The sequence below is a fragment of the Stegastes partitus genome, unplaced genomic scaffold, assembly GCF_000690725.1.
Source record: "Stegastes partitus isolate 25-593 unplaced genomic scaffold, Stegastes_partitus-1.0.2 Scaffold189, whole genome shotgun sequence".
Lineage (NCBI taxonomy): Eukaryota > Metazoa > Chordata > Actinopteri > Pomacentridae > Stegastes > Stegastes partitus.
Window position 1 is genome coordinate 255634 of NW_007577920.1, and position 23660 is coordinate 279293.

The 23660-nt window shown below is 41.1% G+C and overlaps 1 protein-coding gene across 1 annotated transcript; it reads left to right on the forward strand.

Moving 5' to 3' along the window:
* Positions 1-1118: 1118 nt before the first annotated feature.
* Positions 1119-22854, forward strand: aspscr1 (ASPSCR1 tether for SLC2A4, UBX domain containing). The gene is made up of 17 exons (XM_008280273.1): positions 1119-1247; positions 1482-1537; positions 2203-2317; positions 5507-5607; positions 7395-7452; positions 7570-7643; positions 8547-9093; positions 9884-9943; positions 10149-10291; positions 11105-11186; positions 11284-11350; positions 11695-11757; positions 13889-13941; positions 18666-18717; positions 18843-18912; positions 19445-19644; positions 22553-22854. The coding sequence occupies exons 1-17, from the start codon at positions 1158-1160 to the stop codon at positions 22561-22563; spliced, it is 1842 nt and encodes a 613-aa protein (XP_008278495.1). The 5' UTR covers positions 1119-1157; the 3' UTR covers positions 22564-22854.
* Positions 22855-23660: the final 806 nt, after the last annotated feature.

Genomic DNA, 23660 nt, shown 5'->3' on the forward strand with positions numbered 1-23660 from the left:
GCTACAGATTGTGGAGAACCTAATTTCATGAGGATATGGACTTTAGGATTTAAGAAAACATGGAAATATTACTTTATAAAAACTACTTTGACACTAACCGAGGGCCAGTTGTCATATTCGATGAAATTATAGTGAATGTAGTTGTAAAGCTACAAGTGAAGAATTTTAACTATTAGCGTTTCAGAAGTTCAGCACTTTGTCAGTCCCTCTATTTATCTATTTGAAATAGGCTCTTACACCAGAGAAATGTTACACTTGTATGAAAAAACCTCATTGGGTGTTTTGACAATGTCGCTGGAGAAACCAAATCTCTAATGTAAATTTTGGGTTGATGTGATGACAAATGCAATCACATATACAAACAATTCAAAACACTGCCATACTTATTAAATCAGTCTGTGACTCTGAGTGCTCTCTGGATGTAGAGATAAACAGTTTCACAACGAGCATATTTAAGTTTTACAGCAAAACAAACAAACAAACAAACATCAGGTGGCCTAAAGGTAATTGGTAAGTGTCCTAGTAAGGAAGTAATTTTCAATGAACCTGCATCCATGCTATATGACCCTGGAACTGGCATTGAATTCATTCATTTGATAAATCATGACATATGAAAGTGTCATAAGTGAGAAAGATCTACTATGTTCTCACAGCACGTTTGATATCCATGACCCATTTATTCATTTTTTCTTTAATTTGTCAATGTCTTTATGTTGCAATTTATTTACAGGCTCTCTCTCTGAGTTGCTGATCAAACAAACATGTCATATTTAGATTTTTTTTTTTCATGAAAACAACCACTTCAAGCCTTAAAATGGCTCAGATGTAACCCTTCTGTCAGATGTAACTGCACTGTTGTCTCTGACTCTCTCCATCCACCCCTTCCTATTCGCTGCAGCCCGAACACCCCAGCTCTCATATGATAGCATATTAAAAACATGCTGACAAAAAAACTTGATTTTCACTGGAAATGGTCTTTGCAGTGGAAGTCATTAAACATTTATTAACACATTGCAGAGTAAGTCAGTGTTCATTGCTGTGACACAGACCGAAAATACTTTACAATTTGGGTGAACTAGCCCTTTAAATCTCAGCGTGTCTCAGATAAAGATTCAATAAAGTTTGTTCAAACAAACACCGTGACGTCACCACAAACAATGGCAGCCAGCGGCACAGCTGTAACGGTTCTGACTCCAAATGGGAGAAGACAAACTGTTAAAGTGGCTCCAAACACGCCGTTGTTGCAGGTAATTTGTGTTTAGGGGACATTTAGTGTTTTCTGATATAAACGGTTTGTTTAATTCTGCTGTTTTATTCACACAACGGAGCGAACTGTGTTCCTGTCAGTTAGCTTGTTTGGCTAACAGTTGTTAGCCAGTGACTGATCAGTTTCTGTTTTCGTGCGACTGAAATCAAATCATATGTATAATTATGAAGCAGAACGTAATTTGTGAAATTCTGCTAACCTTTGCCGTCCTCAGGTGCTGGAGGACGTCTGCAAAAAACACGGATTTAACCCGGACGAGCACGGTTTGAAGTGAGTATCTGATGGTTCATGTAGTTGTCACATTACTCACGTTTAAGTCTATGATTCAAGCTGATGCTAAGTTCATCGTAGCTTCTATTACTCCAGCTTAAGCCACGAATTTAGGCTGTATCTAAATACACATTAACACAACCACAATACTAGTACAGAGTAGTGGAACAACAAGCTGACATGGCTGCTGATGTTTGTCCAGTTAAATTGAATTATGTTGTTCGCAGCAGGCGTCAATCCTGACTTATTAAAAGTAGTTACTCTATTCTGGGTATAAATGTAAACAAATGAAAAACAAATGTACATTAGGTTTTACATTTAGTTTAATTATATCTGAATAATAACAGTTATGCCGTAGATAAAAGAGATAAGACATCTTGTAAATTTAATCCACAGATGCACTAAAACCCAGAATTTAATATTTAAGCAAAAGATGAGAAATCAATTTAACAGTTGTTGTTCACTTTAAGGACAGTGATCTAATTTTACTCAAAGATCACATCGATCTTTTCTTGTTTTTAATGATAAAATAAGTCATTAGCTCTTGAATAGGCATATTTTGTCAAATTTAATAGCCCTCTTTGTTTTATTAGCATCACATAGGAAGAAATTGATTGTGTCGTCATTCTCTGCGGCGTCTCTCCTCTGTCGTCACCTTTTCACAGGTTTCAAAGGACTGTTCTTGACCTGACGCTACCATGGAGGTTTGCAAACCTGCCCAACAACGCTAAACTGGAAATGGTGACAAGTTCAAGGAAACAAGGTGCAACCGACAGCCAGGTTAGTTACAACAAAGTGCAAGTTTGTGTGTATGTGACAGAAACACAGACAGAGAGTGAGATAACGGTGTTATACTGTGGTGGTTGACTACATAGTAACGACACATACAGTAGTAATAGTCAGAAGTGTGTGTGAATACTTATCAGGATTGTGTGGTTTTCAGTATCACGTGTCGTGCTAGAATAGTGGATTTGAGTTGTGAGTTTGGTTTAACTCAGTGAAACAGAAATTGCATTTTTAAAGACGTAGAATATATTTTTTATATGTTTGTATTTAGGCAATAATAAACAGTTTTGTGCATCAAAGACAATTAACCTCTAAATGTTTTTATGGCTTTCAGACCAAGAAAAGTGAATAGAAATTTTAAATTTGGCTGAGAATATCTTGTCAATTCATGTTCCAAACTCACATGGATGCATATATTTATTTGGGATTAGCTGGCTTCTACAGTTAATGTGTATCTGGATGATGCTGACTGAGGTAAATCCGACAACATTTTAAAGTCAGTTATTCAAATGTTGATGATCTTTTGTTGTGGTGTTTTGATGGATGACAAATATGGACTCTCAAGAGAAATAATAATAATGTGACAAAGAAGTTAGAGGCATTTGTTGTTTTTTTCACTCAAGTTGAACACTTAAGATAAATTTAAAGTTTAATAACAGGACCACCTAATGCTATGAGGAGCTAAGCTATAGATGAGTGTTAGATGTAAAGAAATAACAGCACAAAGGGTGATAGTGAGATAGTGTGACCTTTTCCTCGTCATAGGATCCTGTAAGTCCGCTGCAGGGATAAACTTCATTCAAAAGATATTTCCTTGTTTGGTGTTAGAGAGCACTGTCTAAACTGTCAGGCATAGCTTACAGTTTACGTCATTGTCTAATTAAAAAGTTGTGAAGTGACCCCTTGTGCACTGAATATAACATCTCGATGGATGCTGATTTCCAATTCCTGATACATAATGTCTTCATAACAATCATCCAGGCTACTTCATGATACCTGTGAAGGAAAAAAAAGGATAGCTCTTAAAAGCAAAGATTGATGTTTTTTCAAAAATCGGATCTCAAATCTGTTCTGTACGTCACCCAAAAAGCGCTCAGTGTCATACAGTTAATAGTAAACGGATATAGTTAAGTGAATAAACAGGACGTCTGCAGAGAGACTGAGTCATTTAATTTGTTCATTAACAAAACACATCCCATCACGGTGATGTCAAACAGCTGTAAACTGCCAAAAAGGCAGGTATATCAATCTTGTATCACATGAGATTATATCAAGATATTGTTTTTTTGTTCAACACTTAGTTATCTTGGGAAGAAGAATTCCCTGATGATGTGTAGCCTCATATTGCACAATGTGTCCTTATTTTACATTCCAGTCAGTTGTATTTGTGGGCTTTTGCTGTCAGTACCTGAAAGTGCATGAATTGTCCGTCTGTGTTCACTCTCTGATTTGTGTCCAAGAAAACACTTTGTTGTAGCTGAGCTGTAGTTTCCTATGACATCATGGCATCGTAATCTAAGCAGTAAAATCACGGCTGGGTTTGATCTGCTGTTTTTGTTCATTTGATGGATGGTTGACTGTTGATACCTCACAGATTTTATATACTCGCACACACCCACACACCTCGGCCAGACTGGTGTGCGAGAGTGTGTCGTGTTTGACGGCCAAGGAAATCTTTTCATCTCTCCCGGTGTGCTGAGGTGCAGCGCGCTCTCCGTGCTGGACAACAGCATTATTGAGTAAACATAAACAACATGGAGTGACTCAGAGAGCAAAAGAACAACAGAGACTCACACTGATGCCTGGTGTTACTCATTTTCAGACTGAGGTGGGCCCACATGTGCGCCTGAATCAAGTTTGATTATCAAAGAATTTTCTTCCTGCAAAATGACTCAAGACTGAGGAGCCAAGAACTTACAAATGGCCACCTAGGGAGATTCAGATCCTTAATATAGTGAGTTTCCTTTGAGGAATCTGAGGAAACTTTTCTGCCATAAATTCCTTCAACGTGAAATGCTTGAAGTTAATACATACATTGTGGATCATCATTATAGAGCAACAGGCTCTATAATACAGGCAAAAACGACCCCCCCAAAAAATGTTTAGAGTCAAAAAAAGTTATGTCGTGTGTCTTATTTTTAGCTTTTGTTGTGAGAAACTAAAATTGGTAAATGACTTCCAGAGCCAGTGGGATACTTTAAAGTGTTTAATATGTCTGTTTAGTGTTAATGCAATGGTTTCCAGTTTTTTATTTGTTTTTCACTTGTGATAAGTTTCTTGATCAAATCCAGCTGGTGTCCTTTGTTACATCTTCCACTTTCTAGCTTATCATAATGCATGAATGCATGAATGAATCTAGAATTACTGCCTCTGCCAACTAGTCCAGTTGCCGCTTTACGCCCATGTCTGTCCGGGTTGTATAACACAAGTAGTGAAGACTTGTGAAGGTTGTAACTTCATTGAAAGAAACAAACAACTGAGTCAAATTCCTTCAATAAATAAAACAGATTCTGATAGAACACAAGGTTGTAGCCATGACAGGAGATGCTTCAGATATGAATGTTGCAGCAAAAAAACTACAAATTCTAAAATGTAGGTGTTTACGGAGTCTCCACGTTTTTAAGAATAGTGTAAATTAAGTCATAATTAGCGTATGAGCTATTAAGTTTAAGGACAAAAATGTGTTTAGTGATGTTACACCGATCATCAAATTTGTCCCAAATTTAAAGAAAATGCTTCAAAGCATTCAAGAAATACTGCAGTCACAATTTGAGACATACATGCATATTTTGGAGCACTTACTGTCTGTTGTGTAGTAGCCCTTGCTTTCTTTTCAAATCTTTTAATCCTTCTTTAAAAATTCTCTGCTCCAGCATTTACTGCAATGCACCAAATCACCACATCATATTCTTTGTATGTGAAATCCTACTTGGCAATAAAAGCGATTGTGATTGTACAGATGGACGAGTTGCCCAACAACATAATGCGTCTGTCACCAGCATGGAGGTATAAACTTACACCAAAACCCTTTGGGACGCCTTAGAATCATTTCACAATCTAACAATACACCCAAATTATAGCTTAGATGCCTAGATCATGTTTATATGTTTGGTTAATTTGTAAAGAGTCTCTGCGATCTTTGACGTACGTTTAAACTCCACTTCTGTGTTCTTGTGGTTTCAGGTGCGGATTGCTCTCCAGATGGAGGACGGGTCTCGGCTTCAGGGTTCCTTCTCCTCTGGATTGAATCTTTGGGAAGTGCTCACACATTTCCCCCAGATCAGGTGTGTGTATGAGCATGTACATGTATGCAGAGTCAGTGTTTGGGTAACGGAGAACCAATTTTAGAAAGTTAAAAATTCTCATGAGAATTATGCTGGTGTTGTGTGTAGAGTTGGGGTCACCAGTATGAGTTAGAACTGGGTGAGTATCCAGTTACAAAGCGGGTGAAGCAGTTGGCTCTGGCAGATTTTTTGAAGATGGTTGTTTCAACGGTATTCTCAGTGCTATTTAAGAAGGGAGTCTCTCAGATAATGTAAGAATTCAGTTGGTTCATGACACGGTCATGAGTGTAAATTTTGTGAAAGAAATCATGAAGCATGAGTCAAAGCAGTAGCAATTTACTGCTAACAAAAAGAGTGTCGCAGTTTCCATTTGACGTTATCGGTGCAAACGACAGAATTTCACACCGTGACGAGATGTTTTTTTTAGCTGGAATGCATCTTGGGAGTTACAGTTAATTTGTAGTTTTATGTCCACAGGCTTGGACTTCTTTTCAATCGAAGCTATTGTTAATTGACTGTCATATGAATTGCTTACAGAATACAGCTGTGGGAATCATTTTTAGACCAATGCGACCACTTTTTCTGCCTTTCCCTTTGTGGTTCTTGGTGGAACCATATTGCGGTCCTTCTTAACGTTGTAATGATCAGCTGTTTTGCAAATTCCAAGCCAATTACCAATGACTGTCTTGCCATATCCCTCTTAGTTGCAAAACCAAGATGCTTGTCTTCTTGTTCGGCATTGTTAAGTGATGATACAGTTTGGATTATCTGTTGACTTTACATCTACAGCTTATGCACAAAATAATCTTGACTCAAAATGTTTTCAGCTTTTTTCAATACATCATATTTTAAAACAGAAGACTGTGTAATTATTTAACCACACTTATAAAATTCAAACAGAATCATCAGTGTTGAAGTCCTGTTGTTTAGACTGTGTAAAAGGAAACAGGTGGTTTAATAATTATCTCTAAAGCTGTACATCGTGTTATGTTATCATTCTACTGATTTCTGTCGATACAAAGGGACATTTTGTGCGTGTAAAATAAAACTAAATGCTATCAAAAAAAAAGAAGCTTGGCAATATCAGTTCATCAAGTTTAGTTTTACTTGTATAAAGAGAATTGTGTAACACTGCGCTGTGAGACTACTGCTTTCCATACATTGTTAGTAGCTCGAAGGTAGTCATCATGTAGGAATGAACACAGGCTAAGATAACATCCTCTCTTCTCACCACTCCTCCACTGAAGTTGAAGCTTTCCCACACATCACCACCACTCATTCAAACACACACACACACACACACACACACACACACACATACATATGCAGCTGTTGCTCAGTAGTTCCAGCTGTGCGGTCCCAGGTGCTCGTGCATCCGTCCAGCCCTCATCTCATTACTATTAAATGACATCACTGCATATCCTGATCCTCTTCCAAGGAAGTTAGGCTTCCATGAAATGAATATTAGCTCCGCGCCAAGCGTAAAAGGCTCAGGGAATGTTGTGAAGCAGAGGGGGAAGCTTTGATTTTCAGAATTGAGGAGAACAATAGTAAAACATTTATGGTTCAATTAGTTTCCACACGGGATTGCGCACACATGGTTTACACATGCAGATCGTGTGCCACTGCATCGCATGAGCTTTCATTGTAAAATCACTGAGCTGATTCTCCAGAACAAGGAAAGAGCCACTTCTGTGTTGAGTTTTGTCGCTGTTAAAGCAAATAAAAATCATTCGTCTATGACTTTAATCACAGTTTTTCTTGTCGATGTCACCTCTGTTCTCCAGTGTGTCGGAGCTGTCTGAATCAGGATCAACCCCTGTGTGTGTTTACATGAGAGACGAGGTATGCAGCGCTTTAACTCTCCCTTTCTCCAGAGATGAAAGTGAGTTTTATGGTAACACAGATGTTTGTGTGTGCTTGTGTGTGTCTGCGCGCGTGTGTGTGTGTGTGTGTGTGTAGGTGAGTGGGGAAGAAGCACTAAAGAAGGCCACTCTGAAGTCTCTGGGTCTCACAGGTGGAAGTGCCATAGTCAGGTAGGCTGCTGGAGTTGTAGCTTTGCTTTGTTTGATTTTGATAATTATTTACACAAAGTCAAACTGTCAAGTCAAGTCATTGCACATTTAACACATTAAAAAAAACATTAGAAAAAAGGAATAAGATTAATGTTACAAATTTATTTAAGAAGTTTAAATATTAAGGTTAAGAGCCTCCAATATTATGAATAATAAAAGTTTACCTGACTAATTTAAATGTAGCTGTGCAGTAACAGGACACAAGGGTACGTCTGACTTAAATTTCATCAATCCATAATTTGCGACCACGCGGACTGTCCGCACTACAAGCACGCCAACTGCACACGTGCCAGTAAAACAAGTGGTGCCTGAAACAAATGTTTGGTTTGAGAAGAGAATGTCCTTGGAGATTCTTCATCATCCCCATCTTTGTAATTCATAATTAAACCAGTTGTAATTGGAGTAGTTGTAATCACCAGTACGGTGCTACAGTGTCAGCTGCTGCTCCCTCATGTGTATTTCTATGTTCGATATGAGTGGAAACGCAACCGGCCATGTAGCAGACTGGTGTGGCTCTATTGTGGTATGAAGAGCTGGATAGAAATAATATATAAAGCCTTTATTGTAATTGTATTCACAGTATAACAAGATTTGGACGGCCATTCCTGCTTGATGTATTAGAGTTAAAAGGCCATTACAAAATAAAAACAACAACAACAACAAAACCATTAAAACCATTAAACACACCATAAAACCATTGCACACAAGATAAAGGAGTTCAATACAGTGTCAGTCAGCAGTAGTAGCTACTGCTAAAGACTCAGTGGTTATTTACATGTGGAATAAAGAGTGACATAAAATCTGATTTAAAAAAAAAAAAAAAAGTTAATACTTGTGGCGAAGTAATTGCAATTTCTGTTTAAGATATTTGCTCAAAAAGGACAAAACACCAGGAGAGGAAGATGAAACTGAAACAGCTGCTATGCCAACCACACCTGTTGCCAAGGAAACCACGCCTAGCCTATTGCCTCAGCCCGATCCTGCTCCATCACTCCCAGAGGCGTCAAGCACGACTGTGCCAATTAAAAATTCAAGCCCCGATTCGCCAATGGAAACCGTACCCGCACCAATCCCTGTAATGGCCACCGCCACACCTCCTGTTCAGCAGGCAGATGTTCCAAACTCCCAGGATGCAGTTCGGCCTAAAGTCCCTCCCACAGGAAGACAAACACCGGAGGCAGATAGAGAGGAAGCAGGGCCTTCAGGACTAAACTGTCAGCCATCTTCCTCCTCCGCTCCCTTGGCTCCATTCATCCCTTTTTCTGGAGGTGGTCAGCGCCTCGGGGGTCCTGGAGGAGCAGGTGGGCGCTCACTGTCTTCATCGTCATCGTCATCACTGTCAGCTCTGACTGCTGCAGTAGAATCCCCCAAAGCCAAGAAAGCCAAATCCAGCCACAGTTCAAGCAGCAAGGTGAGTTACAGCATCACGAAAGTCCAGCGGAAGTCAGTCATGGTAACGGGTTTTAGGATGAGGAAGTCTTGTTCTGCTATAAAACATAAATAAACCTGCCAAGTACAGAAACAACGTCAATACTAGATTGTTTGCACACCTGTCGTGGAACTGTAGATGTTTTTACATTTTTGAGCACGTCAAGGATTATTTTTCACGTTGACTTAATCATTGATGATCTGCCTTTTCTAATGAAGAACATATGATTTGCTTGAAAGCTACAGAGCTGCTATTAAATGGTCCTTTGCACTAAAATTGCTTCCAAATTGCTTCCAAAGTCAAGAATGACTTTTGGTCTCAGATTGCCAAAGCAGAGAAGTGGGTCTGAAAAGTAGATCGCATGGTTAATATCCAAAAATCTTTGAAGTGAAATGGCTTTATTGTTTGTTTGTTTATTTACATAAAGAGGCTGATTTCAAACTATACAAAACTGCATAAATCTTGTTTTTACAGTGTTCTGTATTGTAGAGGAAGAAAATTTAATCTGGTTGACTCCAAAGTTGAGCTGAGTCAACTTCTGAGCCTGTTTGGTAAATTTTGCATCAAGACTTTTTTTCAAACTGAATTTTTGGCATATTTTTGATACTGGAAACTTGACAGTGTTCTGTATTGGGACGTTCTTCGTGTCGGCTTCATGAAATTTTAAGTTATTTTAATTTTCCTGATTTCTTCTCGAACATACAACTAGAGATTGAACGCTCATTGTGATTGATAATTTGTTTAACTTGACCGTTTTTTCCTTCTCTAACAGTGTAAAGCCACTTCCAACTTGCAAGACAATGACATGGATCATGGAGAAGAGTTCTTGGAGGTAAACTTCTTTGTTTCTGGTCAGAAGTAGGACATTTCAGTTTATCAGTGTTCCTAGTTGTGGATTTTCAACCCGGATGAGCTTCGGTCTCGATATGAAGAACTAACTCTTTAATTCCACACTTGTGCTAAATACAAGCACAGTCACGATGTTTGAGGGTGCTGTAGAGGAAAACATTTGCGTGGAAACTCTTGTGTCTCTGCAGCCGGTGGAGAGGGAGCCTCTTATCTACCACTTGGACTCAATGTCCCGTCACTCCGAGGACCACCACGGGGATCTGCCCGACGAGTTCTTCGAGGTGACAGTGGACGATATCCGGAAGCGTTTCGCCCAGCTGAAGAGCGAGAGGTGAGGAGGAGGAATCGGGTGGAAGCGGCTGAGTTGACTTGTGTGTGCGATATTTAGTATAAATACCGTGTTGCTGCAGAAACACGCCTGGATCAGATGTGTTCCTGCACTGTTTGTAACAGATAATTAGTCAGTTTGGCAATTGGTCCTGCGGTGTTTTGTCGATGTGTAACCCTTAATTGCAGAATACCATAGCAATGATGAGAGGCCATCGGCAGGGAGAATGCCGGGCATCACTGCGTGCGTTTTGAAGTTTTTTTATTCGCGAGTTTGAAGTTTTTATTTATTTATGAGCGCTTCTTCAAAACAGATGCGTACAAGTTTATTCTGCGCTCTCTGGATGTGGCCGCTGCAGACCACAGCTGTTGAGACATTGTGTGTGTTTGCAAACATGTTCTCATTTATAAGACACCACACACACTACAAAAGCTTCTAAATACGGCATACTGGGAGCAATTAGTAATTCTGTTTTGTGTAGACGTTTATCTTCCAGCCATCGACCAAACACCGTCAGGTTGAGACCTCACCGCGCACATCCTTTAATCTCCGTCTACATTGACTTAGCTGGCTGCCTCATGGCTACACTACTACCATGTCAATGACTGCAATTACTAAGGGTGGAATTAAGCCGACCACAGCAATTTGTCTCTGCCTCTGACACGCATTCACGGCCACACACGAGTAAGGGCAGAGGGCGAAACACTGACTCTTTCTTTTCTGCGCTCATCTTTTTCATGAAACAGTCTCTTTTTTTCTTTGTCACAGCTTATTCCGCTCTAACTCGGTTTGTCTCTCTGTCTGTCATTTCTTTAGGAAGTTATTGGAGGAGGCGCCGCTTATGACCAAATCTCTGAGAGAAGCACAGATGAAAGAGAAGATGGATAGATATCCCAAAGTGGGTATAAGTTACACATGCATAATCCTGTTTTTGTATCATCTTTGTTTTAAATTATACAGATTATAAATAACCCGCTGCCACTGTGCGTCTCCAGGTGGTCCTGAGGGTCCAGTTTCCAGACAGACATGTTCTGCAGGGTTTCTTCAGGCCTCTGGAGACAGGTGTGTGTGTGCGTGTTTGCTTGTGTTTGTGTGCGCAGAGTGTTCATTTCAGCCGGCTAGCCACAGGTATGGCTGCAATGTGAAAGCTACTTGCGGCTGGCTCACCACAATTATGACTGTAGCCACACCAGAGTGACAGAGACAGAAAGAATGAGACAGGTCTGTAATTCCAGGGATTAGATGCACCTCAGCCCCAACAGCAACACGACAACCGGCAGAACAACAAATTGGAGGGAAATTCCTTGTGAAAAATGAATTCCACTCCACGCGGCGATTGATGTTGGTGCAGACGGGTCAGTTGGTTTCACGCTGCAGCTGATGTTGTGTTTGTGTTTTGTGTCCAGTCGGTGCTGTGAGGCAGTTTGTGAGGAGTCACTTGGAGGATCCTCAGCTCAGCTTCTACCTGTGTAAGTGTCATTCAGTTCCCCACTAATCAGTCACAACATCGTCAAGCATCAAAATTCACCATATGGAAGTTTAAAGATGTCATAGAACCATATTTCTGTGAGTTAATGGTTAACCTGATTAAAGACAAATCTTATTGTAATCCAGGTGTAATGATCACAGCTCTGATCAAGATTTCTGTCAGTTTTATCACGCAAAGTCTTTTCAGTTGCTAAGATTTCTAGGATCTGGAGCCCAACATTGCTCGAACAAGGAAAGATGGGGTTAGATTATAAAATAGGCTGTAAACAAGTCAATAGTTTAGCCATTAATCTAGTCATCAAATGCATACCATGAAATACCAATATTCTGGCTCGATTCTGATGGGATGTGAAATACAGTCGTGACTCGATAATCCAACACTAAATGTAAAACCTTCTTTTATGTCGGATAGCAAGGCTGTCGGATTGTCACGACGGAGGTCGAGATACAAGGAGGGCTTGATGCTTGAAGGGTAATTTGTTGTTAATATTTATTATTCGTAGTTGTTATAATAACTAGTAGGGCTGGTCCAAATAGCACTTTCTGGTCTCTGGATATTCAGGCCCAATTAATGATGAATATCCAAATATTTGGCACAATCGGGGGGGACACTTCCATCCCGGGGAAGCGCTCCGACGGAGTGGAAGTGGTCGGAACGCACAGGCAGTACTTGGCTGCTGATGCTAGTTTAGGATAGCGGTCACAGTTCTGTATCCACCATCCATGTTTACTTCCGTAAACACTGAGCACGCTCGCTGCGTGACGTCATTGTGTCCTCTTCTGCACATGCGGGACAGTTTTGGGTCGTATAAAGTTCACACAGCAGATCGCATACAAGTCGCATTTGATTGGAAATGTGACCGAACTTGCAAAAAAATCGGATTTCACAAAAAAATCCAAATTGAGCATTAAATCCTGCAATCTGAACGTAGCCAAACTGTTGGATTGCTAAGTCAGATAATACACCATTAGCCTTATTTGTGAAATAAAATGTCATGTCGTAGTCGGAATTCAATGTGTTTTTCCTAAAAACCTGTCAGATGGCAAGGTTTTCAGATTGTTAAGGGTCGGATTATCGAGTCACGACTGTATGTCATCTTCCAAATTGCTCCCTATGTTTCAAGTTGGTCTCCAGTGTCAGCTATCAAATAAAGGCAACAATAAAACCAAAAATGCTGACCAAAACTAAAAAACATATAACCCAAGCCAGAATAAGCTGGAAACACTTGGACTTTGACAGCTTTCCTAACTTACATTTTGCAGATTTTGAGTTGTGTTGAGCCAAAATGCTGCAATGAGGCTTCATCTGAAAGGCAACATCCTCTGGTTTCTGCTTAGAATGTGGTTAAAACACAAACTAAACTACATCAGTTCAAACATGACTCAAAAATGTTTTGTTTTTTTTCCCTTTGGTATAATAAGTCATATTTTATGCCAGAACTGTGCAAATCGCCGCATACTTTCTTCATCTTGTCGACCACACCTGTATGAAATTCCAGATCTCTTGGCCTAACCATACAGAAGCTCGGGACTTTCCATGAAATGAAGTGAACAGTTGAATTATGGAGAATCTAACCAATCTAACCACGTGTAGCATCTCCGTATTAACAAAACTTTAACATTTATATCTTGATGTGCATTTCTAGGCCTCTTTAAACTAACTTTAAAAGTTACAAGCCAAATGTTGCATCTTATGGCTGTATTTAGAGCTGTTTTACTTTGGAAATAAATTACTCCATTTCCTGAAAAAGCAATAAAGTAGATTCAGCCTTTGTCTGTGTAGATTCTTGGTCATCCAGGGCAATCCGCAGAGGTTTAGTAAAGAGCAACTGGGCTTCTATTTTTGGTTTTTCATCTTGCATCCAACAGGCTTTTACAAAGTCTGAGAAAGAGAAATCCAGTTGCTTTTTACTGAAACTCTGATGATTCAGCCTTTTTAATGTACAATAACATATTTAAAGGAAGAATTTCTTGGATGAGTGTTTTTTTTTTGGATAATCTTGACATACGTACATATGTTGTTAGGTATATGTTCTCTATGTCCAAGTGAACTTCCCTGTGTTTGCAATGCATGTTTGTAATTTCTTCCATTTTCCAAAACTTTTCTTTCAGTCATCACCCCTCCAAAAACTATCCTGAGTGACCCTTCAGCTACACTTTTCCAGGTAAGATTTATCACACTGCCCTTTTAAAGCGTGTTGACAGAGCCCCATTTGAAACTCAATCATAAAATGGCCGATTTGGCTCAAACAAACCACATCACAGTCAAACACCAGAAAACAACAACTACAAGCCTCCAACTGTAAAATGCATCGGCTGGTCCGTCTCTCCTCTTCAAAGCCCCACCACATTCCCGTCCCCCCCCTTCTCCCGCTTCCACTCACACTTGTTCCCCCCTCTCCACTGTCCTTGACCCCAGCTGGGCTTGATTTTTCCCAGACTGGCACATGGGGTTAATACAGGCCTCGCTTTGATCTCGACACACACACGCACACACACGGAGCAATGGGCAGCCTTGATGCTGTGTTGCCTTTTTGAGTTTAGAGCAATTCAAATAACGAAACCGTCAAGAGTGAGGAGATGCAAATAAAGAATCTCCGCCGCGCTTGATCGTTCCGTACCTCAACACCCTCGTGCTCCTTTTATTTTTAGATACATTAATTTAGAATAACTAGCACATTTTCGTCATCGCCACCTCCCGTTTCCTCAGTTGACACTTTGACTCTACCTGAAGCACACGTAAGAAGAAGAAGAAGTGGAGGAAGAGAAAGTTGTTTGAAGTGGTGTCGTGTGGGGATGATGAACACGATTCAGCTCCTCAGAGGGACCTCTACAAAAAGATAACAATCCTCAAAAGCACACTTTGAAACGTGTCTGTGTTATGTGCCCCTTCTGGTGCCACGATCTCTCTTGAATCGCATCTGATGTTCTGATGTAAGTCGACCGTCTCTCTTTGTTTTTCATCTTTCTGTCCCTTTCTGAACTCTCACCGCCTGTTTTTTTTTTTTTTTCTTCCCCCACCACTCGTCCCTCTCCTGTACCCCAACTCCAGCACCCATACGCTCCCTCTCTCCGGCCCTCTCTTGTGCCTCACCCCCCAACCTCCTCCTCCTCCTCACCCCCATGTGTCTCTATCCATTAGGGACTTAAAAGCGTTAAAGAGCACAAAAACAAAATCTTTAATCCCCTCGATGTCGTTTCACGCACACACGCGTACACACTGTCTGGCTCTGTTTTCCTGTCTATACATCAATCTTGGACACACACAAGGAATCTTTAATCTTTTTTTTTTTTGTTGTCGTGTCACATAGACATGAGTGCACATGCATGTGTCTTTCTCTCTCAGACGCACACACACACACACACACACACACACACACACACACAGACGCACACTTTAATCACTTTGTGTCATGTCAGGAAAGGAATGTTTCCCAACCCAGAAGCCCTTTGATACCAGGCGTCCCCTCCCTCATCCGTCTCCCCCCTCTGTCTTCCATCAGGATCCGTTCTGCCTCTTTTTCTTTCTCCATTCCTCTCTTCTGTGTTTTTCTACACACTCTCTTTCTTTCTCTAACACACACACACCCACACACACACACACACACACACACACACACATACACAGGTTTCGTCCCATTGGCCCGTCTTATCCCGACTGGAAGTGCCGGTGCCGGTGGGAGCAGGATAGCAGGAATGCCCGTTGTTCCGCTGTAACACATTGTTTCCTGCTCACAGAGCTGCGATAATAGCAATTAGGCCAGTGTGTCCCAATTTAGCAATCGGCTACACAAAAGACAGAGAAAGGACAGTGTGTGTGAGACGGGTCATAGTGGAGGGTAAACCCGGCGGACCCCAGCAACAGCCCTCTGTTTTAAACCGCCCGTTATCAGAGTATGGAGTTTCGTTGATGGCACTCCTGCTGCAGCTAGCCATTATTTTCACTACTGAATAGACGAGAGTCCATGATGCCTCGCCCCCCATTTTCATTTAACATGAAAGTTTTTAGTTTATTTCAAACAATAGCTTCAAGTTTGACAATGACAACCAGCACTGCAGGTTTTATCAGCTTGCTTTAAAGTGCTTATCGAAGCAAGAATTCACTGTGTTTGGGAGATGTTTATGTATTTCTGAGTGGCCATCGGCAACAGTAGAGCAGGTCTGAATTTAAATCCGGTGGATTGAAGAAGGTATTTCCATGAGTTAAATGAAAAATACATGATTAGGATCTTTTTGATAGTCGAAAAAAGTATTTGATGATGTTTGTTAAATGACTCCTTTGGTTATGCGGCTGTTTTCATTGTCGTTTAGAAGAAAAAATGTTAATTGCTTTTGAATAGTAGCCTATCTTTAGCTTGTTATTTTTTCTGGTATCTGCATTTTTTTTTCTCTGTAAATGTATTCATTTTTTCTTACATTCCTGGTCAGAATTATGATGTACATTGTATTTGAGTTGTAACTGAGACTGAATAACATGGGAGCCCCTTTTCCTCTAACTCACTGGATGTAGTTAGAGAACGCCCATTGGCTGCTCATTTCAGGCAACTGTCTCCTTCCCTCTATTTGTAGGTTCAAATTGTCTTTACTAAAGGGAAACTACATCAACAACATCCTGGGTTCCAAACTACCACGCTGAAAATTTTAAGTTTTGTCGAGGAGTTGTAATAATTGCAGTAAAGCAGCCCTGATAGTTTCTTTGGGTGGATTATTCACTGGGGCTGGACCTGAATTGCAGAATATCCGAATATTTAGTGTCTGTGCTGGTATCGGGATAGCAATTTTGATCCCTGAATCAACCGATCAACTCATCACTATTTTGAGAGAACACAAAACCCACAACTGTGATTTGTTTAAAGAAATACAAACAAGCCAGAGTGTTTTGTTCCTTCAATAGCAGGATGATTGTGAGATGCAGCCAGACCATTATCTTTCACAGAATGTGTTGGCAAAGCGAGGCTACTATTAAGCTAACAATAGCCTGATAACTTGGAAAATACAGACTCCCGCTGACTTTGTATTGACCCAAGCTGACTAGTTTTGAAACCAAACTAGATACTTCAGATTGCTGCATGTAATCGACTCATTGCAGGAAAATCACAAAAGAGATTCGATGTGATTCTTCATTTACTGGGACGCCTAAATGGAGCAGCGTCATTCTGCCTGTTTCACACATACTTTCACTGCAAAGAAACATCTGATTATCTGGCTGAAAGAACTTGTCAGGGTGTTTAATCTGTAAGATAGGAGCATGACAATGAACTTCTTATTTGGAGAAGGATTTGTTAATCTCTATATCTAGAGGGTTGATGTCACTTTTCTCCCAAATGTTTGCTGGTGTTTTTGTCTGTGGTAAACAGTTAAATTCTTTTAGGATTCTTGAAATACTACCACTACTAGACCACTACTCAAGAAGTTATAAGGAAGATGCTCACCACTGAAAGAATCCTCACTATAATTCTATGATTGAATTCCATAACAGTCTTTCCCCCCCCAAACATCCAATCATCTGTTTCCTAAACCGAGAAACATCCAACCAACCGTGTTGTCGTACTGACCAAAGTGCAGAGTCATGAAGCTGTATGTGTGTAGTAGAAGTATGACCTGCTTGGAAAACCACTTTTTTTTAAACCTTATTTTCAGACAAAGTCACTAAAATGTTCAAGGTGCTCTTATCACATTTGACTGGTGCATCAACACATGCAGTTTTTATGCTCCTGTGACGACTAAAGCTGCAGTTCTGGCTCTCCCCCCTTTCATTTAAATAGGAACCTGGTCTTGTTAGCCCAAAATAACTGCCTGGGGATGATGCCAAGATGGCTGCCAAGTGGCGGGACTTTGCTACAGCCCACACAATTATTTGCAGAGGTTTATCTTGTGTATGTAAACTGATCAGCCACAACAATGAAAGCATGGACAGCTGAAGTGAATGACATTGATCGTCTTCCTGCAATGAAATGTTCTTCTGGGAAGCTTTGGGTCCTGCTTTCATGTGGGGTTACTTTGACACGTAAACATCGTTGTAGACCAAGCACACACACACACAAAGTAGGACAATGCCTCCCACCACAAAATTGCTCAAAAGGAACACGACAAAGAGCTCAAAGTGTTCACCCAGCCTCCAAATTCCTCAGATCCCAATCCAACAGAGCTTCCACAGGATGCATCGGAACAAATCTGATCCACAGGACCCAAAGAATCCACCACCAATTGCCCCAGAGGTCTTGTGACCTTGACCCAACAAATCAATGCTCTTCTGGTGCGCAGTATTAGGCAGGCAGGTGGTTTTAGTGTTGTGGTTCAGTCTTAAGCTAAGAATATATGCTAACTGGAAGAGTAAAAGCGGGAATAGCAGCAGCTGTTACTCCTTTTCCCGGATCTTTTTCACGAGAATAAAATCCTTTTTTTTTTTTTTTGGCCGCATGATGACCACTGACTGAAATCGTTAACTTCTGCCTACGAGCTCTCTTGTGCCGTAAATGTTTCCTTTCTATTAGAGTGACAGACTCGTGCCCTGCCTGCCTGTCTGTGTTTCTACCTCATAATTGTACGGTTGATAATATCTGCCTGCGACTGGTCCATTATAACCATTAAGACTATCACCGAGAGGAATGTGGTGCTTCAGGGGTGAAAGTGTTTTCTCTAACCATTTGATTGGTGCTCATTTTGTGGTCTTCTTCAAAGAAACATGGTTACTGGTTCAGATCCCCGAGCAATGAATCATCCTCCAAAATGAACTTGACTTTTGCTTGGATGTGGTGGCGGCACTCGGCTTGCGTGTAGCAGGAGGCAGTTTTGTTTGGATATTTCCTTGTTTTGCAGAAATTGACATGTGTGCCAAACATTTTTGAAGGCTTCTGTTCACTCCTCCTCTCTCTTTCTGTGCTCGTAGGCCGACCTGTTTCCTGGCGCGTTAGTGTACTTTGGCTCCGACGTAAAAACAGGTTTTTGTCCTTTTTGGTTCCTTTTCTTTCATATGCTGATTAGAATTAGATACTGGTGTATTACTGAGGAATGTAATTTAGCAAAACAATAGTTTACATTGTGTGCGTGTGTGCTTCCTCCACAGATTTTTACATAAAGAGAGAACTGCTCGAATCTTCTGTCTCCGCCTTGCAAGCAAATGAGTCCATTGCAAGGTATGTGCACTCGTGTGTGTGTGTGTGTGTGTTTAAATGTGCGCCGGGCTGTGTGTGTGTTTGGGTGTGTACATATGCACTTGTATCCTGCGGCAACCAGCCTATTTTCCTGTCACAAAGCTGTCATCATTGGAATCCCTTTGAGGTTCTGCCTAAACAGCAGGTGCCCCCATGCGCCCTCATTTCCTCCACACACGCATGCAGATTCTCTCTCTTACACACACACACACACACACACACACAAACCATTTTCCAGTCCTTCTAAAGATAGAGCCGGTTTCCCAAACGTGACCCCCATCTGTTGTCCTTTTGCTTCTTTAACAAGGTCATCACTCCGCCTCTGTTTTAGATCTTTATCTCGTTTAACTTGGGCTCTGCTCCTCTGCCAGAAACATAATGCTGTTTTAAGCAGATACACAGATTCCTAAACAAAACAACATCCTGTTCCAACTCCAAAGCATCTGTTCCGGTGACACGATTAAAACTTTTTTGTGTTGTTGTTGTTTCTCTTGTTCTTTCTTCCTACCTTTAGCTGCATGCTCCGGTCCCCGACGCCCCCCTCCGGCTCTGTGGGCTTCGAGGAGCCAGCGCCGCCGCCGCCGCCGCCACAAGAACCCACAGCGAACACCAGTGGGTCCACGCAGGACGGACAAGACCCGTCTGCGCAAACCCAGGCTGCTAAACCCACCAGATCTGACCCGGGGAAGGTGCCAAAGTGGCTCAAACTTCCAGGTCAGAGAACACACGCACACTGAGCTTGAGTTTCCACACCTGTGCTTCAGTTGAGGTGGTCCAGGTCAAGTAATAAAAATGATCATGTTCACACTGGCTTTGTACACATAAATCATCAGCAGAGGAGAGGCTGGAAGGCAACTCATTCATTGGCGATGCAGCACTTTACTGAACCTCATGTGAATGTATTATCTGACGTGAGAGATCTTGAGAAATAGACCCCTGGGTTCATGAAGAGATGCCCACCACAGTCATGGATAGATCAACAGTACACACATGATACGGACCATTCACGTCAACTTGGACAGTTATAACGTATAATTTATGCGCTCAGAATTTTCAAATTACAACATGGCAGCCAGCGTGTAAAGAGAGTGTTCCTACAGATGTGTTTTTTTTTCTCATGTTACAGCTGTTCAGGACGTTATCCTCAACAATCGTGTGTTTTAGTGAACTGAGCAAATCTCAAAAACACACAAGAGACATTGGCTGCACAAAAACTGAAGCTGAGTAGAGAAGAACACAATTCTACCACGTGACTACATGCACCCAAAGGCTACCGTGGCCTAATGTTTGCTTTATCTGAACCAAAAAAAGCCACCCGTTCAGTTGTTGTGAGACTTTTAAAAAAGGAGTCTGAAAAAGGGGCTGTTAGTTTAATGAGGTAGATGCTCAGCGAATTGAAGGATTGGTGGTTTAATTCTCGGCTCCTTCCGTCAAAGTGTGCTTTGGTCAAGAAACTCAAATGGCAAATCGTTTCAGAATTACCATTATACATTATTCAGACTTGAACTGACGATGTTTTTGCTTGTAGGGTATTCATTTTTTTCCGTCGCAGCAAAACACAAGCTTCTTCACCGATACGACTGCAACTGAAACAAACTTAGCTCAGCAATGTTAAAGCCAGAAACAATCCATAATCCATCACTCTCTGTAGTGGCTGTGTTACAATGACTCCACCCCCCCCCCCCCCAAGTTTGTTTACTGGTTTTTGCTTTTGTATTTAACAAAGGACAGAAAAAACAAAGGCAAACATATATGTGTATAAATGTTACCCCTGGCTCAACACAAACAATAAACAAAGAGAAAACGTTGTTCTCTACAGACACATCTATCAAATATGTTAAATCATCTGGACTCAGTTACATCCACAGTATTACAGCAAACACCATAGACTGGACTGAAGCATCTCAAGTGCTTCATGTAAAAGCTTTGCTGAGAACGGCAGATACTCTGACATTAACTTAACCCAGGCAGGGTTTACACATTTTGTTAAAACTTTCAGTCGCTGATAGTCGTAGTCGTGTTTTCTATGAGCTACATTAATAATACACACGTTAAAGAGACCAAGCAGAAGAGATACTGGATCTAATTCCAGCTACATTCCCAGCATGTTCAACCCCGACTTTTTAAAACAAAAATATTTCGTCCCTGTTCATGTAAGTGCAGCAGCTTATACAGACGCCTCCCTGTCAGTTTGCGATCAGCACATGGGTTTAATATGAACACAGCTTTTGAACTGAAACAAATATCTGCTGTCACAAAATTGTCCGGTTGGCCTGTTTTGTTTTCACACCTCAAACACGCCAGAATCCAACTCAAAGACCCAGTTTTCTTTCTGACCATCTTCAGCCCACACCAGGGCTCGGGTTCAATCGACAGCTTTCACTCCAGCCCGAGCGAACTGGTGAACACACCAGTTAGGTGTGAAAGCACCCACATGCACTCAATACAACAACAAACAAGTACTTCAACCCCCCCCCCAGCCGTCCTCACTTCCTCTTTTCTGCGGAGAAAGAACAGAAGGCTTTGAGCCACACGATTCTTGTCATGGCAAACACACACACGAAACCCCAAAACCGCAGTTAATAGGACGTGGCTTTTTGAAAGCAGAATTCCTGATGACTCAAAAGATAAGGATGCATGTTAGGATGAACCAATTAGTTCAGGATGGTCACCCCCCGCCCCCCCTCCGGTCCAGGAGACCACTACAGACACTCGATGCCCAGAGTGGGAGCCTGCTGCTGGGCCACATCACACAGCACGAGTCCCTGCGGTCCGTCCAGGCAAAGAGCTTTTCTGTTGTTCTATTGTGGTGTTTCTGGCGGTCGCCGTATTGATGTTTTTGTTCAGAGCATTGCTGCCTTTTCTCTCTCTCTCTCTCTCTCCGTCTTGTTTGTGTTTTTGTGCGCATTTTATTTCTGGCTGATCTCTGTGTGTGTCCATGAACGTCTCGTGGCTGTTTTCTCTTTCATGAGGAAAGTTAAAAGAAAAAGACAGAGGGGAGGGGGGCTGCATCAGGAATTATAGATTCCATGTGTGGACCACTACAGAGGACACACACAAACACACACACACAGTGAACAGAGTCCGTCTGAAACTGGTTGTCCGTTACTGAACGTATTAACACTGACATGCCCGAGTGTTTTGAAGCGTCCTGGGAGGAATCAGTATCAGAGTCAGTGCTCTTCGGCCCTCTGCGGACTTTGTGTCGTTCCTGTACAGTTTAATATCTCCTAAATAAAACCCTGTCTGCTCCTTCCTACATTGTGATGACTGGCATTGTGTTGATGTCGCGTTGACAGGATTTTTTTGCAAGGCTCATGTTGCACAGTGTGTTTTCAAGAAACAGTCCCAACTGGATGATGCAGTGCTTGTTTTTCATTGCATGCTGTGTCAGTTTTGGTTCGTAAGCAACATGCTTTTTTTTTTTCTGGACATAAATTATTCATTTTTGTAGTAAAAACATTCATATTGATCAGAATGTGAGTGTTGATGAGCTGTGTCTGAAATGATATCTCAGAAAAGCCTGTACACTTTCTAGGTAGAATCATTCCTCTTTTAAAGCAATACAAGGGCTAAAAAAAGCACAACTATTCATTGATTTTTTTTTCTGTTTATTGCACAGGTAAGAAATAAGACTTCTGCTGTGTGTGGATGGAGGAATGACCACGACAGACTGACGCACTTACATCTTTGCTACGCTTCACTTAGAGGCTCAACTTTGCGACCACAGTGGATTTATTCCATCGTGGAGGACGCCTGCACTAACCTAGGTTTTAGAATGGTGAAAGTAAAGAGACAAACAGGTGAATTACATGAATTGCTGAGAAGAATGCTGTGTTTCATTCCATACGATTGCTGGCAAGAGAGAGTGCCGAGAAGAAAATGTAGTACAAAGTGAATAAAGATTGTTGTACAAAAAAAAAATGTGTCTCGTGTTGCATTTGAAGTGAAATTACGCCACCACTTGACAAAACAAACTTTAACTTTAGCAGCTGCTCTGATTGCAGCAGTGGATGCTCAAATTTCTGTTTTTCAGAACTCTTAGAAGCTAATCATTCGTGTTGGCTTAAAGGTTGAGCGTCAGTGTTTATCACAAGATTGAGATGAACTTTAAACATACTATAGCTAGTTTTTAAAATGTATTGTATAATGGTATGTTCTGATTCTTAACTGTTTAAAGATATAGCATGGAACATTTCCACATTAAGATGTCTTTTTAAAAAAAAAAAGTTGTTTTGTTGATTTGGGTACTTGCATCATCCCAAATGTTTCAGTGTTTAAACTCAGAAAATTCAGTTTTAGTCACTTTATTGTGGCCTCCTTTCATTGTGGTCATATCACTTTTTAGCCAGAAGAAAAACGAAGAAGTTAAAAACCTATCTAGCTAGCTTTTCTGTTATTTATTATGCTGATAATATTACACTGTTATTTTCTTTTTTTGTTTTGCTCTCTTGTGATGACTCATTATTTTAGTAGGCTTGTCCTGACCAGAGTAAGAGCTAATGCTAACGACTACATAAGCTGTATATGTCTTCATTAGGGCTGCAAGGTGGAACAGTTAGTAAGCACTGTTGCCTTGTAGCAAGAAGGTCGCCGGTTTGCGTCCCGGTGGGGGTACCGGGATTTTTCTGCGTGGAGTTTGCATGTTCTCCCCGTGCAGCGTGGGTTCTCTCCAGGTTCTCCGGCTTCCTCCCTCAAGTCCAAAAACATGTTGAGGTTAATTGATGATT